The sequence below is a fragment of the Diabrotica undecimpunctata genome, chromosome 9 (assembly GCF_040954645.1).
Source record: "Diabrotica undecimpunctata isolate CICGRU chromosome 9, icDiaUnde3, whole genome shotgun sequence".
In the NCBI taxonomy this organism is placed as follows: domain Eukaryota; kingdom Metazoa; phylum Arthropoda; class Insecta; order Coleoptera; family Chrysomelidae; genus Diabrotica; species Diabrotica undecimpunctata.
The window spans coordinates 24787981-24813008 of record NC_092811.1 but is presented as its reverse complement, the minus strand read 5'-3'; the positions used below and the strand labels follow the sequence as shown (position 1 = coordinate 24813008).

The 25028-nt window shown below is 33.9% G+C and overlaps 2 protein-coding genes across 4 annotated transcripts in view; both read right to left on the bottom strand.

Moving 5' to 3' along the window:
- LOC140449691 (lysophosphatidylserine lipase ABHD12-like) overlaps positions 1 to 11254 on the bottom strand; it is a 74324-nt gene extending 63070 nt beyond the window's left edge. Inside the window, exon 1 of one of the 2 annotated variants that reach the window (XM_072542975.1) lies at positions 11159 to 11254. The gene's annotated coding sequence lies outside the window, so the exon portion shown is untranslated. Of the gene's footprint in view, positions 1 to 2856; positions 2982 to 11158 lie in introns of those variants that run through there. The other variant, XM_072542976.1, reaches the window with a different exon arrangement.
- Positions 11255 to 16715: 5461 nt separating this feature from the next.
- LOC140449690 (UDP-glycosyltransferase UGT5-like) overlaps positions 16716 to 25028 on the bottom strand; it is a 44624-nt gene continuing 36311 nt past the window's right edge. The window contains exon 5 of one of the 2 annotated variants that reach the window (XM_072542973.1): positions 16716 to 17851. In XM_072542973.1, coding sequence (XP_072399074.1) covers positions 17791 to 17851 — 61 coding nt within the window. In that variant the 3' untranslated portion in view covers positions 16716 to 17790. The remainder of the gene's footprint in view (positions 17852 to 25028) is intronic. The other variant, XM_072542972.1, reaches the window with a different exon arrangement.

Below are 25028 nucleotides of genomic sequence, written 5' to 3'. Positions count from 1 at the left end.
CATTGACATAATGGGAATAAGCGAGATGAGATGGCCAGGAACAGGAAGCATTGACAAAAAAGATCACAGAATATTCTACTCAGGGTCACTAGATGGAAAACTAGAGCATGGAGTTGGTGTGATAATAACGAGAAAAATTAGTAGATGTACTTTAAATTTTGTTTCAGTGTCCAACAGAGTACTGCAAATAAGAACCAATCCAGTGAATGTAAACATAATACAAATATACGCTCCCACTGCAGATAAAGACGACGAGGAAGTAGAGACTTTCTACCAAAGCATAGAGGATATATTAGAACGAATACCTTAACACGAAGTCAGCATCATAATGGGGGATTTCAATGCAAAACTTGGGGCCGAACGGAAATCGTCTCTAATCGGACCTTTTGGGTTAGGACAAAGAAACGAAAGAGGTGACAGACTAGAAATATTCGCAGAAGATAACAAGCTAGTGGTTCTAAACACATTTTATAAACTACCACCGAGGAGATTGTATACATGGAAGGCACCAGCAGACAAACCCCATAACGTAATTAGAAACCAGATAGATTATATATTTTTAAATAGAGGATTCAGAAACAGTTTTAAATCTGTCAAAACATATCCAGGAGCAGACATTGAATCTGACCACATACCTTTAGTGGGAGTCATAGACCTAACTACGACATGACAGCCCTGCAACATCCGGAAGTTAAAAAGCAAGTGGGGGAATATATTAACAACCAAGTTAAACAACCAAAAGAAGAAAATAACATCCAACGAGAAATCAATCAATTCGAAGAAATAAGGAGAATATATTTGGAGACACTTTTTCAAGATCAAAGAACGGATTATAGGCATCCATTTTCAGAGAGGATGACGGGCCCGCACATACTTAAATCCGAGGTAGAAGAAGCAATAAAACGGATGAAAAGCAGGAAAGTTGTAGGGCCTGATAATATCGAAGCTGAATTTCTAAAGCTCTTGGAGGAAGAAGGAATAAATTGGATCACGGCTGTCTTTAATAAAATATACAATACAGGAATCATCCCTGATAAATGGCTAGAATCAGAATTCATAGCGATACCTAAAAAACAGGGGGCTAAAATGTGCGAAGAATATCGAACAATCAGCCTAATGAGCCACATGTTTCTTAGAGTCATCCATGGAAGAATTTATAAGAAGTGCGAGGAACAAATATCGGACAGACAGTTCGGCTTCATTAACGCAGTGGGTACCAGAGAGGCACTTTTCGGAGTACAGGTACTGATTCAAAGATGCAGGGACGTTAACTGCGACGTATACGCGTGCTTGATCGACTATAAAAAGGCATTTGACAGAGTTCAACATCAAAAGATGATAAACATTTTAAAAGAAGCAGACCTGGATGACAAAGACCTCAGAATAATTTCAGAACTCTACTGGAATCAGACCGCATACATGAAAATTAACGGAGAAGAAACAGATCACATAAAAATACTACGTGGAGTTAGACAGGGATGTATCCTATCGTCGTTGATATTTAATATGTACTCAGAGAAAAATTTTAACGAGGCTCTTTACGGAATAGACGAAGGCATCCTTCTAAATGGTGAAAGAGTAAACAATGTTAGATATGCCGACGACACCATGGTGATAGCAGATAGTTTAGAGGGACTTCAGAGGCTAATGGACAGAATAAACGAATACAGTCAACAGTACGGACTAAACATTAATACCCACAAAACGAAACAAATGATTATCAGCAAGGAGAATATAAATGGGGCTCATCTATACATTAATGGGACGCAGATAGAGCGAGTAAAACAGTATTGCTACCTGGGAACTATTATAAACGAACAGTGGAGCAATGTACAGGAAATAAAGTGCCGCATAGGAATGGCAAGAACGGTCTTTAACAAAATGAGAGCCATCTTCAAAAGTCACAACATATCCCTAGATACAAAAATGAGACATTTGAGATGCTATGTTTTCTCTGTGTTGTTGTACACGTTGTGTTGGGCGGAGGCATGGACGATTACAGACACCACTATTAAAAAACTTGAAGCATTTGAGATGTGGCTTTATAGAATAATGCAAGGCAGCAAGGATCACGAACAAGGAAGTTCTAGAAAAAATGAAGAAGGAACCAGAGATTGTGTTTACGATCAAACACATAAAATTGCAACATCTGGGACACGTTATGAGAAATCAGCACCGTTACTCCATGCTGCAGTCTATATTGCAAGGTAAAGTCAAAGGTAAGCGAGGACCCGGTAGAAGGAGAATATCATGACTGCGGAATTTAAGAACATGCTTTAAGAAAACCTCAACGGAGCTGTTTCGAGCAGCAGCGAGCAAGGTCATGATTGCCAATATGATTTCCAACATCCGAAACGGATAGGAACCAGAAGAAGAAGAAGAATGAGACATCCAGAGAGGTATATCCTTCTACACCTCATAACACAGGGTAAGACCGCCGGAAGGAGAGGCCCAGGCCGACGAAGAACATCCTGGCTCCGAAATCTTCGAAAATGGTATCAAGAGACCACCGCTAATTTATTTAGAGCCGCCGTAAACAAAGTTATTATTGCCAATATGATAGAAGAAGATAGAAGCTTCGCTTCAAAAAGTTTATCGGAAAGTGGCCTAACTTGAATGAATGTGAAAACAAGCCGGTGAAAAAAGACTTAAGAGAAGAACTAAATATATATTCCATCATTTGCAGAAAACAAAATAATATAGAACAAAATGGAAGAGCGTAATTTGATGGTCGCAACGACGACGATGACGAAGAAGAAGAACAAAGGGAATAAGCTTGGAACATTAAAACAAAATAAAACTAAACATCCTTAAACTTAAATCTATTGTATAAAAAAAATGATAATATCTACTTACAATTAAATCTGTTGTGTTATCTGAATTTTCTGAATATTTAAAATCATCTAATTTACTTTAAAAATGTTTTACATATGTTTAAAAGTTGATTTTACTTAATTCAAACAGGTGACAAATGTAAAAAATGAAAAAAACGTGGAATTAACCATATAATTTTAATATATTTATCTTTATCAATTTCGAAGTAGATAAGACAATCTCTTTACCTAAATTTGCTTTTAACGCTTTTAAAAGCCAATCCTGTATGATCCAAGTTAAAATACGTCATAGTTGTTTTGTTTACTTGAAAAAAAAGTTAAAATAAATAAATGATAGACTGATTTTAATCTCCTAGTCCAAACTATTTGCTAGTCAGAATGATTGCCTGTTTCTAATAGTGCTATTAAATTAGTGATATCTGAATCATTCATTTATTATTATTTTATACGCATTATAGGTATTATGTGAAATTATACGTTTCACGCATGTGAAACATGATATATGAATTAGAACGAAAAACGAATTATCGATATTTGGGGAAGAAAAATCCTACGGAAAATCTTCGGAGATATAAAAATATCAAAATCCAAACGAACACCAGCATGCTGTCTAAAAAGGGCAAACCTATGACATACTTTAACGCGTGTAGGCCGATGTCTCTACCTAACATGCTTAGCAAAGTTTTTGAAAAAATCCTTAAGGAGAGACTCCTACACTTTACCATAAACAACAATATAATTTCTTCTTTCCAATTCTGCTTCTGAGAAGGTTATTCCACAAATATTGCCTTGATATAAATCGGCACTCATCTCACACAAAATTTAAAAGATGAAAAACTTGGGATTTACTTGACATTTTTCTTGATGTTAAGGAAGCCTTCAATCAAGTCTGGCATATCGGCGTACTACAGAAGCTACTAAACATCGCACTGCCCATTGGCTTTGTCAAACTCCCCAATTCATATATCTCAGATAGGAATATGTCTCAAATGACATTCCTAGAAAATCATAATGGCGTTTTCAGAAACCCAAAGACACCTTACTGATCATGGCAGTCGGAAACCAAGATCCGGCAGGAGAGGTACACTTGAAGAATATGAGGCCTCTCAGGTCGTCAGCAAGCGAAACCCTTATAATCATAAGGAAACCAAGAAAAGCATTGGTTTAGAGAAATTAGAAAAAGGACGAACCCTAAGACTGGCCACATGGAACGTGAAGAGTTTATATCAACCAGGTAAGCTGGACAACCTAATAGCTGAAATGGATCGCCTTAAGATAAATATATTCGGTATCAGCGATGTTCAATGGCCCGATTCAGGAAAACTAGCCACAAACAACGGCATGATGTATTACGTTGGTAACAATGATCCAAGACATCGATATGGAGTTGCCATTCTTGTAGACAAAGCGACAAATAAATCAGTAGTTGGTTTTACTCCCTACTCAGAGATATTGATGATGATTCAATTGCAGACATTCTCTAAAAAGATAAACATTGTACAAATATATGCACCAACTGCCGACAAAGATGAGACCGAGATAGAGAGGTTCTACATGCAATTAAACGAAATCATAAGATCCACAAAAAAAGATGATATATTGTTGGTGATGGGAGATTTCAACGCCAAGGTTGGAAAAGGAAAAGTGGACGGATGCGTGGGGGAATTTGGCTTGGGAGAAAGAAATGAAAGAGGGGACAGACTTGTCGAATTCTGCCAAAGCGAGGAGATGGTAATAATGAATACAAATTTTAAATTACCTAAAAGAAGACTTTATACTTGGAAGTCAGCTGCGGATTCAGAAGACAACATTGTTCGAAACCAGATAGATTACATTTTAATAAAATCTAGATATAAAAACGCTATAAAGTCTCTGAGAACATACCCCGGAGCTGACGTAAATTCAGACCATAATCCATTAGTAGGCGTAATGCAGATAAAATTGAAGAAGATCCAAAAACAAACAAATATACCACGGTTTGATGTCTCAAAGATAAAAGAAGAACCTATACGTCAGAGCTTAAAACAAGAAATAAATGATAACTTAAAGAAAATCAAACAAGACGTGATAAAAACAACAGATGTTAATGACAAATGGAACATGGTACAGGAAACTTTAATAAAGGCAGGAGAAAAGCTACTGCAGACAAAAATAAGAAAAAAACAGAGATGGATGACTTCAGAAATCTTAGATCTAATGGAGGAAAGAAGGAAACATAAAGGCAGGAGTAAAGCAAAATACAAGGAACTACAGAGATTGATAGGAAAGAAAATAAAAGAGGCCAAATCCACCTTGCTTGCTAATCAATGAAGTGAAATAGAGGCATATGCTAAACAGTATGCTAGCTTTAACATGCATAAGAATATAAAGGAAATGACAAATACACTGAGAAAAAAGAAAGATGCCCTTCTGAAAGACGCAAATGGAAAAATCATTATAGAAATTAAAGAGAAATTAAAAAAATGGAAGACATACATAACAGATCTGTTTGAGAATAATCGGCAAGAACCGGAAGAAATCGACAACGAAACGGGGCCAGAGATCATAATAGAGGAAATCGAACAAGCAATACGAAACGCAAAAAACGAAAAAACTGTAGGTCCTGCGGAACTACTGAAATGTCTAGACGATGAAACTCTACCTGTACTTCTGGACCTATTTAATGAAGTATATAAAACTGGAAAAATCCCACAGGAATGGTTGGTGTCCACCTTTGTAGCAATACCAAAAACAATATATGCCAAAGATTGTTCAGACTATAGGACAATATCACTAATAAGCCATACCCTCAAAATATTTCTAAAGGTGATTCATGAAAGATTATATAGAAAACTAGAAGATGATATGGATGATACTCAGTTTGGGTTCCGCAAGGGACTGGGAACGAGAGAGGCATTGTTTGCTTTTAATGTCCTCTCTCAAAGATGCTTAGATATGAACCTAGACAGGAAGAAGGCATTCGACAGGGTCCGACATGAAAAACTAATAGAAATACTGAGAAACAAAGATATAGACAGACGAGACTTACGAATCATTATCAATCTGTATTGGAATCAAAAGGCCAATATAAAGATAGAAGAACAAAAGTCCGAAAATATAGATATAAAGAGAGGAGTAAGACAGGGCTGTGTTCTGTCACCATTACTGTTTAACGTGTACAGTGAAGCCATATTCCAGGAAGCGATAGCGGATCTGGGTGATGGAATCTCTGTAAACGGAAGAATAGTAAATAACATAAGATTCGCTGATGACACCGTTATAATGGCAGACACCCTGGAATCGCTACAAGAATTGGTAAATAGAATTAACGATTATTGCATTAGATACGGACTAAAAATAAATAAGAGAAAAACTAAATTTATGATTGTCTCAAAAACGCAACATGGAAATGAAAGATTAATGATAGAGCAAACCCAAATAGAAAAAGTAGAGACATATAAATATCTGGGAACCTGGGTTGATGACAAAAATGACCAAAGCAGAGAAATCAAAGTCCGAATTGAAACTGCAATTCAAGCATTTGTGAAAATGAAGACAATGCTTACCAACAGAGACCTTCAGTTGCATCTCAGATTGAGGGCTCTAAGATGTTACATATTTTCTATCTTACTATACGGAATGGAAGCTTGGACATTGAAGAAACAACACATAAGGAAAATAGAAGCGTTCGAAATGTGGTGTTACAGAAGAATATTAAAAATTCAGTGGGTTCAAAGGATTACCAATGCTGAGGTACTACGACGTCTAAATAAGGAGTTAGAAATTATGAACAGCATAAAAAGAAGAAAACTAGAATATTTGGGTCACATAACCAGAGGAGAAAAATATGAGCTGCTGAGAATTATTATGCAAGGACGGATCCAAGGAAGAAGAAGCATAAGAAGAAGACGCACCTCCTGGCTGAAGAACCTTAGAGAATGGTTTAACTGTAGTTCACTACAACTTTTCAGAGAAGCAGCCAACAAAGTGACCATAGCCGTTATGATATCCAACCTCCGATAGGAGATGGAACTTTAAGAAGAAGAAGATAGGAATATAAAGGTCAAGTTTAAGAATTCGTTCTTCACACCCTTTACTTCCATCGCAGAATTATCCAAGATTACATTCTTGTACCCACACTATACTCCATCTATAACAGTGACTTTCCCAATCTCAGAGGAACTAATACGATTACATTACTCTACACAGATAACACTGTTTTCTTAACAGCATCACGATACTTAGATGTCATCCGAACATACACTCAAAATCACCTGACGCATCTCAATAGGTGATGCAGAAAATTAAGAGTAACACCTAACCCTAACAAAATCCAACTCATACTTTTTGGTACCAAAACATTAGCGGATATTGCACACAGCAAGCGGAAGGAAGAATTGTTCTCGAGCTGTAGGTAGACCGATTCAACTTCAGATCAGCTACCTAGACACAGTACTCACCAGCACTAGGGAACTGAAAACAAGATCTGATAGCTACCTGTGATAAAGTAAGAATATGGGTCAGACTTCTTAGTGCTTTGGGTGGGAAATTCGAAATTGTGCCAACATAGAAAAGTTGAAATAAAAATGAAAAACAGATACACTTCAGGTTTAAGGAAGCAACTAATGTTTTTCCACAAAAAGGAATCACAAATATTTCTTCCTGAAAAACCAAAATTAGGTGGAGATATTAAAATCTTTTTAATAACCGCTGGAAAAAGTGCACAGATAAGAAAAAATACACTTATCACACAATTTACATATTTAAGTATACCTACTTAAGTTATACCTACTACATTATTTTGGTAAATTACTGTATTTATTAAGTAGGTATCTCCTTAATTTAAAATACCTTGTTTTAATTTATCATTGTTTTTTACCTATTCTTTATTTTTTAAGTTAGTTTTTTTATATAAAACTAGGGCTAAGATTGTTAACAACATTTATTTTGCTGTAATAAGCGGATTATAGTTTATCTTGTCACCAAAAGAATCTGTGCCTTGATACAGTTATGTGCCCTTTATACAGGTTTGAAAGGATTTCATTTATTTTTTATTAAAAAACTATATTAAAATTAAAATCGACTTCAAAACTAACTAAAAAGCTTAAATTAACTTTTTGATGTTTTGAAGTCGGTTCCAAGCTCTAGCCTCGTTAACCCCCCTCATTAAGGCTTGATTTAGTGTTGACGAATATGCGCCAAATATTGCTGACTCACGTACAGCTATAACAAAATTTATGTGGGTTGTTAAGTTTTATTTTGCTTGTGAAGTAGCTGACGTGCCATCAAATTTGAATCCCATACTCGACTGTCCAACGAGATAGAATTCCACACATGACACATAGTATGATTGGATTTGGTTTAAAAGTGGGAACTGGCATTAATATATTGTGCGCATGTGTCATCGAATTGAATGATTTTCAAATCACAGATAGTGAATGGGAAATACTCGAAAAAATACATAATTTTCTAATAAACTTTAAACTTTTGTCAACGAAACATGGTGGAGAAAAATATGTTACCCCACCACTAGTCAATGTATCATTTAATCGCTTGTTCGATAAAATTGAATCCATCGTAAAACAATCAGATGAGAAACCTAATTGATTGAAGTGGATAAAAGGCTCATTCTGTGTTTTCAAGCAGCTCGAGACAAAATGCTTAAACATTATAAGAAGAGCAACTGGATTCATTGTATCTCTTTAAGGCATACGGCTGAGACTTTTGACATGACATTATGGGGGAAGCAAATTAAAACAGAAATCCTGGGCAAATTTAATGAACTTTATAAATAATATAAAACTACACTCAGTGAATAAATCTCTAGAATTAGCAAGAAATGAAAAGAAAGTATGTGAATATGATGAAGATGAAGACTTAATAGACTTTGAGAAACTGTATGCATGCCCCTCGACTTTATCTGGATCTTGTCATCACGGCTTAGTAATTGACGAGTTGGAGGAGTTCCCAAGTAAACCCAGAGCCGGCAGCTTGAAAGACATTTTAGAGTGGTGGAGAATGCACGAGACAGAATATCCGATTTTATCGAAGATGTCCCGTGATTTTCTTTCAATACCTGCAACTTCAGTACCTGCTAAGAGATTATTTTCTAAAGCATCATTAGTAATTAGAAAACATAGAAATAGGTTAAGTGATGAGTCAGCCAGGTGGTTACTTTGTATTAATTCTTAGTCAAAGGAATTATTATAAAGTAAAAGTAATATGGCCTCAAAATCAACATTTTGAAAACGAAATATATGGTCATTAGCAGAAACCCTCCAGAAAACCCGATAATATGCATAGGTGGGGATCGCATAAAACGCGTGAAAACTTTTAAATACCTTGGCACCACAATCAATGACCAATCGGATCCACAACAAGAGATAAAAACCCGAATACAAATGGCAAGACAAGCTTTTGTGAAATTCAGACCGCTCCTATGTAATCAAAACCTAAATTTCAAAATACGCTACAGAATGGTCAAGTGCTACATATGGTCCATCTTGCTTTATGGCATGGAAACGTGGACTTTGAAAAAAACATCTATCAACAAACTTGAAGCATTTGAAATGTGGTCATTGAGAAGAATGATGCGCATACCTTGGGTGGATAGAGTTCGAAACGATGACGTCCTTAAGAGAGCCGGCGTGGAAAGAGAACTCTTTGAATTAATTAAAAAACGCAAGATTGGTTACCTTGGGCACATATTGAGAGGAGCAAAATATGAAATACCACAGTTAATCCTACAAGGGAAGATCTAAAGTAGGAGAGGAGCCGGCCGCAAACAATTATCCTGGTTAAGGAATATTAAAGAATGGACAGGAATACACAATACAGGCGAGCTGTGTCACGCCGCCAAGAACAGAATTCTAGTAATGAGATAGTCGCCTACGCACTTTGGTGTATGGCATGTTAAGAAGAAAAGTAATATCAAAGCTATTGCGTACTGTTCTGTAATTTAATTTTTATTGTATTTTATTTTTTATTTAAATAAATGGCAAATTGTATAACTCTTTTGCAAAAGTTTATTAAGTTTTATTTAAGTTTTTGCAAAAGTTTATTAAACAATAGATTGACTCCCATGGGACATATTGGATAGCTTAGTTACTAGAGCATACGCACGGATCGTTGAGATTGTGGCTTCAAACCCCACCCGATGTCAGTTGTTTAGACATTAATTAATTTGGTTGACCTTTATTATGGCCATGTTAATTCAAGCTTAAAATGTACCTACTCTGTTACGTTGTTCTAAGATCTAAAGTAACGTTTAATAAATAGCAATAGGCTAATGGTTAATTGCAAGACTTGTAAGACTCTTGATGCAAGACCAAGACCAAGACCGGGAGCGCAATACCAAGACCAAGACAAAGACCAGGTGTATTGGCGCAAGACCAAGATCAAGACTGTCTAAGTCTAGCTTTCTTCTTGCATTTGGATAACACTAACGGAAATACTATAGAGCGAGTATCAGGATTTAAATTTATGGGCATCATGATTAACAAAAAATAGAATTGTGATGAAGTTAAATTTAGATAGAATCAAATAAGTCTTCCAGTTACACTGAAGTGGAATTACACTTACGTATGGCCCGTTTTACTTTATAGCGCAGAAACGTGGTCTTTTAAGACTACGTGATCTCTTAGCCCAGTTATGTGGGTTTAGTGAGGAGAGCACAGACCACTGAGGTGATTTGTGGAGGAGACTATGAATTGCGCAATATATAACAATATTGAACTGAACTGCATTGAAGTATTTTAAATGTGGACTCTATGGAGACCTTTACGGGTTTTTCTTGGATGTCGGATTTCAACTTCATTAATTATTTTTGATTAATGGATGTAAACTATTTGAAATTTATACGAAACTTATGGAATACACTTATGAATGTGAGTTGATTATAAAATAAATTTCGTTTGAATTAAAAGAAATTTATCTTTAATTTCAATTTTATTCAATTTAGAAACTATTCGGACTTTTGAGACGGCTGCTCTGAAAAGTTCATTTGATGTACATCCGTACCACTCTCTCAGGTTGCGCAGCCATGACATTCTACGCCTCCCTATGCTTCTCTTTCCTTGGATCTTTCCCTGCATAATCAGTTGAAGCAAGGTGTATTTCTCTCCACGTGTAATATGTCCGAGATATTCTAACTTTCTTGTTTTTATTGAATTTAAATTTAAATTTAAATTAAAGAAAAATAATAGGACATACCTATTTAGACCAATCAGAGAACAATTACCGAAAAATAAATCAAATAAATCCTAATTAAAAAGAACAAAAAATACGATAAAAGTACTGTTTAATTTTTCTCTAAGAAATAAAACGAAGCTAAATATTTTACTCACAATGTGTTATTATGTTTTATTTACCCATAGTCTTGATATAAAGAACGGAGAAGTTAATGCACAAATACCACTGTCTACTTCTTGACTGACACCTACATTGAAAGTGATAACATTAATAGAATCCGTTTCAAAATATAATATTTGTTAAACCTGATCAAATATAAATATTAAAAAAGATTAAAAATTACGGCAATTTACTTTTATTTACTTATCTTAAAATCAAGTGAAACTATAATCTCCAGGAATTTTAAGGAACTACGGCTTAATGAAAAAGATCTCAGAACAGTACAAGAATTTTAATACAATCAAATACTGAGTATAAGTAGAAAGATACATTCCAACCTATAAAAGATTCTAATTTAAATGATAGAAACAACAAGAAGAAGACATATGTTTTAACATTGAAATTCCCCATAACAAATATTTCTCCTCCATTGTAATGTCCTGACTTTGCAGACGATCTCGAAGCTTTAAATGATCCTCTCTCATGAAAACTTTTATTTGCTTTATTAAACCCTAAAAGTTATGCATCTGTAATTAAAACATCCAATGATTGCTCATTATTTTCAAAATTGATACTATCAATACTCAAAATTTGTTTAAAAACTTTGTCATGAAATCAAATTTACTACAACTTGCAACTGTGCCTACAAGGTTTAGAGCCAACAATAATTTTTCAATTTAAGACTTATTTTTTATAAATGAAGATCAATAATTCATTTCTACACTTGAAGTGTCCTCTCCTGTGGATCTTTCTCACGACTTGCTTATTACTGCTCACATTCAATTTACTTAAACACCGCTTTGCAAAACTAATTTCGTAACGTGCGCCACTACTAATTTCTTTAATATTAATCCAGTTTTATCCCAGACAGACTGGCAATCTACTTTCTTAATCACTCAGATCTATCGTTAATGTGGGTCTCTTTTCCTTATACTGCTATTTCAACAATTTCTGATCATGCAACCGAACGGCAACTGTACAGAAACCGACTAAAACCTTGAATTAACCTCTCAAGTACATCTTAATTTGACTTAAGCGAAAACTTTGGCGAATATATAAACTCACTGGTTCCCTTGATGATTTTCTCGCTCACCATAGTTTTTCTAACCGAGTCAAAGAATCGTTGCTAAAGCTAAGAACAGAATTTGAAGAAACTATCATGGGTATACACCTAGGTATAGTACAATCTTACATATACTCGCGATGATAAAATCCGGGTCACCTTAAAAATCACCGAGATTTCATTTTTAACGAGCTTTATCGTAAATAATAATATCACAAAAACAAACAGTTTTCTTTGTAACAAAGAATTCCAACAGTGCCGATTTCGCGGAAAAGTGAACACTTCCCAAAATTAACGGTACCTGTAATTGCCGCTTGTTTTAAATGTCTCATTTGTGCTTCGAGTTTCTGTTCAAACGCAACGAACAAACGTTTATTATTGCCACCATTAGTGTTTATTAGTGCCATTATTAGTGTTTATTATTGTTTATTTTTTGCCAAAAATGCCTTTAACTGTTGTTAAAACCGCACGAATTGTTGCGCGTGTGGAAGACGGTCACAGTTAATGGCATGTTGGCGTAAGCCTTTCTACAGTTTAACGAGTGCTTCAACGCTTTCAGGAGACGGGTTTGCTAACCAGACGACCAGGATCTGGACGAAGGAGAATGACCACGGCACGGATGACCGTTTCCTTGTGTTTCAGGCTTTACGAAACCGGGCCTTAACTGCGGTTATGTATCGAAATCGTCTACAGGAAGTACGAAATGGCAATGTTAGCGTTGCAGCAGTCGGAAGAAGACTTCGTTCTTCTGGACTATCTTCTCGGGTAATGGTTACAGGACCGCCACTTCGCGGGCGCATCGAGTTGCACGACTAGGTTTTACTCGACAACACGCGCATTGAGGAATTAACAAATGGAGCAAAGTGTCATTCTAAGTTGAATCCCGTTTCTGCCTAACCTGATCCGATGGACGTGTAAGAGTTTAGAGGAGAACCGGTGAACGATTTTCACAAGCTTGCATTGCTCCAAGAATTCCCTTTTTATGGAGGCTTAACCATGGCCTGGGGAGATGTATCTTCCGACTTCCGCACAGAATTACCCTTCATCGAAAATGGGCCCTTAACTGCACGAAGGTGCATTACGGAGATTCTGGACGAACATGCTATGCCCACCATTGCAGGGCAATCAGTATGCATTACTTGGACGAGGTTGGAATTACGAGGTTACATCAATACGAGACAATTTCAGAAAACGTATTCAAACCCCCACACCTCCTTCTAATAACGCACAGGAGCCGAAGGATCTGTTAGTGAGAGAGTGGAACAACATACCACAACATGTAATCCGGAGAAAAATTAAGAGTATGCTCCGTCGTCTGCAAGAGGTTATTAGAGCAAGGGGAGGCAATGTACGATATTAGTCATTGAAATTTCACTGATGGTTTACCATGTTCCATATTTTTCATTTTTTTTCCTAGGTCTGTTTTATCAACAATTGAGTTTGTTTTCTGCCCTTTTAATAAAAAACCGTTTTTTTAAAGGTTATTACTGTACCAGAGGCAAAAATATTCAAGAAACTTGAAATTTTCAAGGTGACCCGGATTTTATGATCGTATCAGAGTGTACCATTCGAAAGAAAAAAAAAATTATTTAATATAATAATTTATTAAAATACATAAAATACATACAATAATGAATCTGTAAATTTTAAACACTTTGTAAAGACATGTTTATTGCTTAATCATGGAATACAATTAACAAATGTTCAACTATTTCGATATAATAGAAAATTGGGTATAATTGTTTAAATAAGTTGGGAATTACTCTTCTTTTAATACTTTAGATCTTAAGAAAAGTCGACATACCTCAGAACACTCTGTACTTTGGGTATAGAGAATTTCTAATGAAACTATACCTCATGTTTTGTGGAAAATTAGAAAATGCAATAAAATACAGGGTGTCCCATAAACAAATATAACTTTCATACGCCGAAATTTATTGAGACACCCTGTATATTTGAAAATTATTTTAAAATGTTGATTTTATCAACTTACTTTTTTTTAATCTTTTATTCTTTCGCTGTAATCTTCCGTCCCGATAATGGAGACTCACCCTGTATAATATAGATATTATATATTATATATACGAAGTAGACATTACATGTTGCTTTTATTTTTTTATTTTTGTGTCTCGATTTAATTATATTTTTTAGTGAAGCTCACCTGCACCTTCTTCACCTGGCTGGCTAGCCTGATAATTACCGCCGCTGTAATTGTTTTAGATATAAGTATAAGTACACAACTTCAAATCGATCAATCGTGGTTATATGTGGATGATTGTTGTGTAGTATATCCACTATCAGTAGCTATCTCAAAGAGCTTTTTTTATTTTAAATCTTTTATTCACTTATTTTTGTTTTAAACACTTTTTTGTTATTTTTTGTTTTCAGTATGATGGGTATATTACCAGAAGGATGAAACTGTTAGCCCAACAAGTAGCAGCCAAGAAGAAAATTAAATGGTTTCTAATATTGTCTTAAATATTGACATTTTTCTTCTGTGAGAAGTTTTACCATACAAATTTTGTCTTAAAGCTGACATTTAGCTTCTGTTGAAAATTCTAAAATAAAACTTGTGTCTTAAAATTGGGATTTTTCTCCTGTGATAACATTTCCAATACAATTTTTTTCTTAAAATTACATTTTTCTTCTATGGAAGCTTGTTAAATAAAAATGTTGTTTTAGATTGACATTTTCATTCTAAGGGAGCTTTCAAAATAAAAACTGTCTTAAAATGGTCATTTTTCTTCTTTGAGTGCTTTTAACATAAAACTTTTGTCTTAACATTGACATTTTTTCTTCTTTGAGAATATCTACCACACATTTTTTACTTAAAATATCAAAATTGATATTTTTGTTCTGTGGAAACTATTTTCTATTTATTGTGTCATAAGCAGCGTTAAAGTCCACAAAACGGATGATGCGATGGTATGTTTAGCTTCATTGTTTTCTTCAGCGTTTGCCTCAGTTAGGAAACTGGTCAGTAGTTGATCTACCAGATATAAAACCCATTTGGCATTTTCCAACACTTCGTTGCATACTGTTTTAGGCGACTACAAAGAAGTATTGACAAACGTGTCAATTGCATTACAAAATTTAGTATTATTTCTGTCATTGTTTACAAAAATGTAAATGTATCAGCTGGTAAATTGTTATTTTTTAATTACTACTGTTTTTTAATTGTTGCCTGTATATATTCTTATCTCTTATTGTAAATGTATCAATGATTTTGGTTACTGAAACATGTTAATCCAAAAAAAAAACAAAAAATTAAAAAACAATAAAAGTTATCTTAAATAGGACGTTATTAGTTCAAATAATAGTCATTGATTATGAACAACTATTTTTAGTAACGAAATTATTGGACCCTACTTTCTTGTTATAGGTTCTTATCTAAAGAATACTTGTTTTTAGGATAAGTTAATATTATTGTATAAATATTTCGGACAAGTGGTCTATTTTACAAATTCATTGTTTAATACCAATTAAAATTAAAGTCTAATTTTGCGTTACATGCAATGTTATTCAATGAACAGAATTTTTGTAATAAATTAAAGAGAAAAACATCAGTATACGTAGTAGCGTCAGACAAAGCTAAGTACCTACTGTATCCAAGAGTATTTAATTGTTATTGAGAACTAACTCACCTGGTGAACTTCGAAATAATGTGTCAAAGTTTAATAACTAAAAATTAACAGACAACAAAAAAATACTCAAAAACATTCTTTATGAAAAAATTTGATAAAGTTAGTGCATTCTGATAAAACAATATTTTTGGTCTTTTTTGATGTGCGTAAGTATAAAACGATGAGACAAACAAACTTTCAACCATTGTGTTTGAGATTTGTTTATCGCCATTGCACAAGCCAAATGCACGGAAAATTGTAGATGCTTCAAATCAAATTATTTCTTTCATTTGCTTAAAAAAATACGCTGCTCATAACGCACGAGTATATGCTTATTTTTTATATTAAATTAAAGCAATTTTTTTCTTAATATGATGATATAAGGTTGCCTAAAAACAATTTTTTGCAGATTAGGGTTGCCAGCTGGTAAATACCAGTTATACCATTTTTCAAAGTAAAAACGTTGCACGTCACAATTTATATAAAGTGACGTCACTTATATTTAAAATTTCCAAAACGTCAACCTTAGAGTTAAAATTTTCCTAACACAGATAATAATACGAAACCCATACGGAACTGCTCGATCTTTCATAGGCGGCAACATGGTATAATAATCAGAAAAATGTAATCATCATTATATTGGGAATTTTAGAATTATATTGAACTTAACCAAAAACTTTTTAAATAACCAAACAAACTATTGCCCACTTGGAGCAAATATTGTCGGAATATTTTTGACCTTGAAAAAGTTAAAAACTGTCTATTTTTTATTGATATTCTTTTACCTTATTATTATCTTACGCGGAAGCGTGAAATAAAATACATAATTTCTACAAAAAGTATTTTAATAAATAATATCAGTACATGTATAACATATATTATTCTACAATAATAACAAATGATTGACTTACAAAATTTAAACAATATTTCTACAATTGGTATTAACTATATGTTGATTTTATTAAAACTTCTTAGCAACAGCTGCTACCTGAATTCTGTTTAGAGACTACACCTCCGGACCAGTAACCCTCGTCGAGAACTTACGTTGCCATGAAGTGAATCTACTTAAAATTTTAACATCCTACATAATTATCAGCAACAATATAAAAACTAATATCAATTAAATAACATTTAAAGGGTTCTTACCCATATATTTAGTGGCTTTAAACATGTATACCCAGTAGCAGCACTGAAGATGGAATATTTATTTCGAAAAGAATTTTTTTTTATAAAAATACCTTTTATAAATTATCTTTTAGTAAAATTTTTCGTTATAAGCATATTTTATACAACATAGACATTTGCAAGCGTTTTGGGACGGCTCCTTTTTTAATAACTATCTACTTTGTTTATACGTTTTCTAAAGTGACATTCTATTCATATAGTATTTAAGGGGTATATACATATGTCGAAGGAAACGAATCATTTTGCATACACTATTTTCTGTATCCACATTTGGCTTTCACGACACTTGGTCTTGTTTCCAAGTTTTGGTAATAATAGATAACTTCTTATGTAAAAAGTGGTTAATACGCTCTTTGCCAACTATATGTTTTAAGTCAATACCTCTATGAGCCAACCGTCTTTTTAAAAAAGGTACTCCTATGCTGCACCATATACTTCAAATGTTGTGGTCCCATCGCATCAACGCAGCCCAGTCAATTACAATAATGCTTATGTTCGCTATTGATTCATCGTAATATGTGTGTTCACATATAATGTAAACAGAGAGTAAACGTTTTAAAGTTTTCATGTAGATTATTTTGATATTTAATAAAAAAAAGTAAATTACTGTAAGTATTACATAATATTATGATTTTTTAGTCTTTGAATTTCTTCTGGGAAGCCCCTGTTTTTTTCTTGAACTTCTGATGTCTAAAGTGATGTATTCTGGCAATAATGCTGTCAATCAATTATTACAGTAGATTTTAGAACTTCAGAACTAATGTTTCTTTGTCTTTCTTGATTTTTTAGCATCTCCTTTCACTAGATATATTAACCACCTAAAAATAAAATGCTTTATTTTAAACAAAACTTGTTGATAAAAGAAAATCATATATATGTAGGGGAAGAGGGGGCACAGTGTTACATAAATGTTTTTATTTGATGTCATTTTGACAGGATTTCATTAAAAATAAAATTTTTAATATTTTAGAACTCGTTTGGATTTGACGCATACTATTATATAATCAACTATAGGAAAAACTTACATGACTAGTCGGTAAAAACGATTTTGTAGAGAAAATACAATTGTAACATTGTGCCCCACTAGTGGGGAACAGTGTTATATACTATGGGGTACACTGTTACACAAGGAATACTGAAGTGATTAATGAGAATTTTATATTAAATACCATTTATTTGTCGTAACTCTACATACAAATAATATAAAATTTATTTTAATACATTATAATAATTTTGAAAATCTACGGGAAACACCAGCATTTCACTTCTGCGTGCTGTCTGGCCTGAAGGTTTGGGAGTTGGTAATTTTAAAACAACTTGGGAGACATTAAATACGTAGTTTTCATTGGAGGAAATAAATGTGAACTTGGGAAATAAACGACGGATATAGGTAACTTTCACTGTAGTTTCAGTTTTGCCAATAATATGTCCTATAGACAATATTTCTATGCCTTTTGAGATACCTTCTTTAATGAGAACATAATCGCCAACGTTTATTTCTTTATTATCGTCGTAATCCATTTGGGATATCTCTTCGTCATGACTTATAAACGATCCCATACTTGATTCACTATCAGCACAAGAGAAAGATTCTTCCGATTTCTCTGAGTCAGAAGAATCTTCCATATCTTGAAGTTTACGTGTATTTGATTGAAAAACGTTTCTTTTTACAACTTCTTTTCGCTTTCTGTCATTTTCATCTTTATTAGGCGACTCTTCGTCTTCTGACGCTGATGTCTGTTTCTGAATCCTTTTATGTAAGACAGACATTTTTGTTTTACCACATTTTTTTGACGTGTTTATTTCACCGCGTTTTCTAGTTGCGTTCTTCTCATGCCTTACTTTTAGATCAGCAATTAGTGCGTCTTTAATAGGTGTATTTGTTAATATTTGACTTTTACGTTTTCGGTTCTTTCCTCTTCCTTCTTTTCTATCTTCTGCTCGAGGAAAAGGGCGAACTTGTTCTGGAGAGACTAGCGATGACAACCATGATGAAGTTGACGGAACTTCTGAGGATATTGCCGAACATGAAGGCAGCTGAAATGATGCAGTTGCCACAGGCATTATCTCAGGTATTTGATGTGTTTTTATCTCAGCAGTTTCATTATTGACTAGCTGTGGTGCCATATCAGGCGTTTCAGTAACGACTTGTTTTATTGGTAACGTAGCTGTTTCATTTGTCATCTGCTCTACGGGAAACGGTCGGTCAGTTACTGCAGATGCTAGAAAATCGTCTTCAGAGAAGATCTGCCGATTCAATGGCCAAATTCCAGTTGACTTAAATCCACTAATAATGTTGTTTGGAATAAACGCAAGTGGATATGCTTTGCCCAAGAGTTCAGCTATTTCATAGATAGTTATTGTTTTGCCAGGATTAGTTATCATCCAATCATTGCAGGCTTTATTAAAGTGAGTTTTTAATGACTTATATAATGCTTTATCTAAAGGTTGAAGTTTTCCGCTTGTGTGTGGGGGTAAAGTTAAAAGTATAATTCCGTTAGACTTACAAAATTCCAATGAAGCAATTGTAATGTGCGACTCATGGTTATCCAAAATTAGTAGTATGGGAGATTCTGAAGATGATTTTGTAAAATGATGGAGATGTCTCAATATGTCGATGAAGACTTCTCCGTTGACCCAACCTGTTTTTACTGCTGCTCCTGCAGATCCAGGAGGTGCTCCCTTCAACATTCTGTCCTTAAAATGAACTCTGGGAAATACAAGGAAGGGCGGTACAGAATTACCTATTGCATTAATAAAACAGCATACCGTCACCAATACCCCTCTTTCACCTGAAGTTACTTGTCCAATTTGTTTTAAGCCTTTTGGGACCTACTACATTTGGAGGATTGTGAACAGTGGTAAGTGCTGTCTCATCCAAATTGTAGATATTTTCTGGACTTGGACCATTGCGAAATTTTTTAAAAGCACTTACCAAATTGTCAAAAAATTCGTTAATATTTGTTTTGTTGAAACTGGTTGCACGACTCAGACTAGTCGCCTCAGGTTTTCTTATGGATAGCTGGGAGTATCGTTTCATATAACCGTACAACCAGTCTACTCCAGCCTGTTTATTTTCGTTCCATGAATTTGGAAACTTAAGATTATTTTTCACAGCCAATTCATATGCAAACTGCATTACATTCTTTCTGGTTAAGCCATGGTGCATTTTACAAGCTATAATCAAATAATCTCTTAGTTGATCTTCTAGCTCTTTCGAGAAAACTTGATTTATTTCATAGTTTGGCGTAAATCTGAAATTTACTCGCTCTTCTTCAGACAAAGCTTTGTATTTATCAACATATCTTTTTAGAGTCATATGAATTATATTAGCTTGAATGGCTGCTGCCCTTACTGACCATCCGTTATTAACTACATTAAGAACGGCCGTTTTCATTGTATCATGGGTAAATGAGGCTATTTTTCTGATGGATTTTCTGTTACGAACCATTTTGATTCTGAAATAAAAATACAAAAGTAAATAAAACATCTTACTACTACCATATGCAATTTAGTACAAAATTAGTATTGTACATCATGCATATTTTCATTGTTTTTCTAGCAAAAAATGAAATATCACACTGTTCCCCACGCCTAAGTAGTGTAACACTGTACCCCTTCATAAGTTGTAACTCTGTGCCCCGAACGACGTTTTTACATTCAAATAATATTTTTGCCGAGTCACGAATTTTTGGGGTTATGTTAGTCCTACGAGTGTGTAGCTACAAGACGCATTTATAGTAATATATATCAATACAATGTGTAATATTTATTTACTAAGAGTTAAAACAGTTTTTAATACGTATCATTTACTTACTTTGGTGGTACAAAAACAGAAAAACACTTATATTTTCACTCAAATGTACAGTGACGGTCTACAAACACACCTACTGTTAACAAATAACGGAAAGTAACTACGACGACGACGGTACGGTTTTAAGTTCAACTTTAAGAAGACGGCGGAGAATTTAACATTGTACCCCGTGTAACACTGTGCCCCCTCTACCCCTATATATAGTACGTCTAGTAGTTTTAAATTAGATATACACACTGTAAATGGCAACTGCGCGCTGTCGACTTTCCAAAAACCTCCGTTGCCCCGGTTGCCCCGTCGCCAATAATTTGTCATTATACAGTGGTTGTTTAAAGTAATAACAGCGTAGATTTTTAAGTTACTTTTGTAAACAACATGTCTGTTTATACACCCACAGAAAAGATTTAAATTCATAATAAAATGGTTTTATGGTGGTAATTCTGGAGAACAGTGTGCAGATTTCTTTTCTGTTTTTTTTTTGAGAGGAGATCAATTCCTTGCGTACAGTCGATTCATAATATTGTTAAGAATTTTGAGAGTTCTTATTGTCTAAAAATTGCAGAAAATTTCAAGCTCAAGAAGTGTCACCAGAAAAGGAAAGAGAATACCTGAATACACAAATTTGTGCAACAATGGAAGTAGATTCAACACGTTCAAGTAGAAGCGTTTCTAGGGAGTAAGATGTTAGTTATGTTACTGTTTGTAATGAAAGTGTGGAAAAAGCATGGTTACAAGAATTTTAAATATTCGAAAACGCAGCAGCTTTATCCAGACGACTACTTTCCAAGAATGGAGTTTTGTAAAACTCTAATAACGAAGGCTAATGATGAACCCAATTTTATTAAAAACATTTTATTTACTGATGAATCTTCTGTTTCTTTACTAGGGAGATACAATCTTTAAATTACGAGGTATTGAGCGCGGGAAAACCAGCCCAGAAGTGTTGCTTACTGAACTCAACGTCCTCAAAAAGTTAACGTCTGGACTTGTATTTTTGGAGACCACATAATAGGTCCATTTTTGATTGAGAGCAACTTGAATAGTAGAGTATACCTCAATTTGTTACAGAATCATGTTCTTCTCGCTATTCTTAACCTTCCTGATGTAAATCTGGAGAACGTTTGATTTCATCAAGACTATTATTCAGTTTATATTATATTATAATACTTTCCCGAAACGAGTTATCAGTGGAACAGGCGATATTAAGTGGCCCGCGCGATCTCCAGATCTTACACCCATGGACTTATTTTTTTGGAGGAATTAAGAAACCGAATAAGAGAAGTCTCCAATTATATTACAGCAGAAACTCTTGCATCTGCCTGCAGAAATTTTTATGACGGACTGGGACACTGTTCAGCCGTAAAAGGTAAAATATTTGAATCACTTCTGTAGAAAATACATTATTATTTCTTATTTTATTAGGAACTATTTTTTATTTTCAACAAGAGTATATTTTTTATTTATTTCATTTATAAAAGGTATATATTAAATACATATTTTTTATAAAGGAATTTTTAAATAAATTTTTTATGATACATGGTATACAGTCAGCTATAGAAATTTAGTTTCCTTGTGGAGTATATTTTTTGTTTTATCTTAATAAAGAAATGCGCTTTTATTTTTAATTCAACCACAAAAAATTGTTCACATTAAAAAACCGATGCAAATACACCGCCTTATAATGGTCAGTGTATTTTTATCGAGTTTGTGTTAAAAGAAATGAACCAGGTGTACGTAAGCAAAACAAAAATTGACGGACGGAGTTGCATATCCCTTGCGTTGTTATGTATTACCCTAGTAGAAACCCTCAATTCAGAAGAGTGATTTCATAGCTTAAATGCTGAATATCCTCAAATTTAAATGTACACAGCGGCCCTCGAAAACTGCCTGTTTTCTCGATTGCAATTTGCGTTTCCTCATAAGAAATTACAGAAAATATAAAGTAGTATATTTATTTGTGCTTCTCTATAGTAGACTTGACCAGAAGTTGTCGTACAGTGTAGCCAATTCTTGTTCACAAGTAGTAATTATGGTCATGCAAAACCTGTATTCTTCCACGCAGTGATTATTACCGTCATAAAAATACAAAAAAACATGATTTTTTCAATAGTAAAAATTAAGCACAAAATTGTAATGAAATAAATTTTATTTATATGTTCCGTTTCGTTACATATTTAAATTTATAAAATAAAAATCGATATTTTAAAACATTATTTTTCAATCGTTTGGCAATGTTGGAATTAGCGAGGAAATTCCGTTTTACAATTCGGACCCAGACATGCCGTAAAACTAGTTTTTATTGTTTTTTCGCAGAAGAAATGGTTCTTTTACATTATCGTTTCTATGGGTAGTGTATTTTGTGAGTCTATTTTATGTGATAAGTTTGTATACTTATTGTTGTCAATACTGTTTTAACAATACTGTATTGTAGTATTGATAAAATGTGTTATTGATAATAAGAGTGTTATAGTTTGTTGTTTTATAGTAAATTTTTAGTTATATTCTTATACAGAATTGTTGAAATTATTGTATATATAGTATATACACAGATTATTGAAATACAATGTACGAAAAACCGAGTTGTTCCAAGAGAAGACAGAAAAATTCTGATGTTGATTCCAAAAATGAAAAGCCGCAAAAGAGACGGAAAATGTTAACGTCCGAAGAGAAGGTAATGATACGAAACGTTTATGAAGGAATTGTCGGCAGAAAAATGGTATTAAATGTTAGCCAAGCGGTCGACATTTGTAGCAGTTTAACAAAAGTATCCGTTAGCTGTATTTATCGTGTACTTAAAAATACATCGGAAAATAAAAAGCAAGAAAAAGGTAAAACTAGAGGTAGGAAAAGCATTGTTTTCGATGACGAGACAAGGAATATTATACGTCGAAAAATTCATTCATTTTATTTTCGGAGTGAAATTTCAACACTGAAAAAATTTTCTCAAGAGCTCAAAAACGATGACTCTTTACCCAAGATATCTGATAGGGTCTTAATCAGAACCATGAGCGAAATGAACTTTCGATATGTAAAACGCAACAGAAAAAGTATGCTATTAGAAAAAAATGAAATTATTCTGCGGAGAAGAAAATATTTAGAAGAAATACGAAAAATTCGCAGCACTGGATGCAAAATATATTATTTGGATGAAACCTGGATTAACGAAGGTCATACAGTTGGAAAAGTTTGGCAAGATTTAAATGTCAAAAGTAAACGCGAACCATTTATAGAAGGCTGGTCTACAGGATTAAAAGCTCCATCAGAAAAGGGACGGCGTTTAATCATCACCCATATAGGAAGTGATACAGGGTTCTTTGATGATGGTTTGCTTCAATTTGAGTCGAAAAAAAAAACAGGTGATTATCATAAAGAAATGACTTCCGAAGTATTTGAGCGCTGGTTTAAGAGAATCTTACCAAAATTGGAATCTGGGTCTGTGGTTGTTATGGACAATGCGCCATATCATAGCCGCAGACTAGAACAATTACCGACGACGGCATGGCGGAAAGGGAGAATTCAAGAATGGCTTACAGAAAAGGGGATTGCATACGAAGAATCAATGCTCAAAATTCAACTACTTGACATTGCACGGTTAAGGAAAAGTGAATATCTTAAATATGTTGTGGATGAAACTGCAAAAGATTATGGTGTCAAAGTTCTACGTCTACCACCTTATCATTGCGAACTTAATCCCATTGAACTTATCTGGGTGCAAGTGAAAGGAAAAGTAGCACGCAATAACAAAACGCTCAAATTAAACGAAGTTAAGGAACTTTTGATTCAAGCAATCCTCCATGTAATTCCAGAGAAATGGGCTAAATGTATAGGCCACATAATTAAAGAAGAATATCGTATGTGGGAACTTGACACTCATGTCAAAGTTTTACTAGAGCCAATTATAATTACACCAGGTGAAAATAATGACAGCTATAGCAGCACTGCATCTTCAGATTTAGACAGCGAATAATATTTTCTAATAGTTTAGTAGGCATCAGCATAAAAAAACCAAAAACAAAAAAAAACGAGAAGAACATAGTAAGTGTGAATTTTATTTTATTTTATAGTATTTTATTTTGTTTTATTTTATACTGTTTAAGTGTTTTGTTTATTTTATTTAATGGGACAATATGGCTCTTGGCGAACACCCATTTAAAAAAGTGACGCTCCAAAAGACATACCTC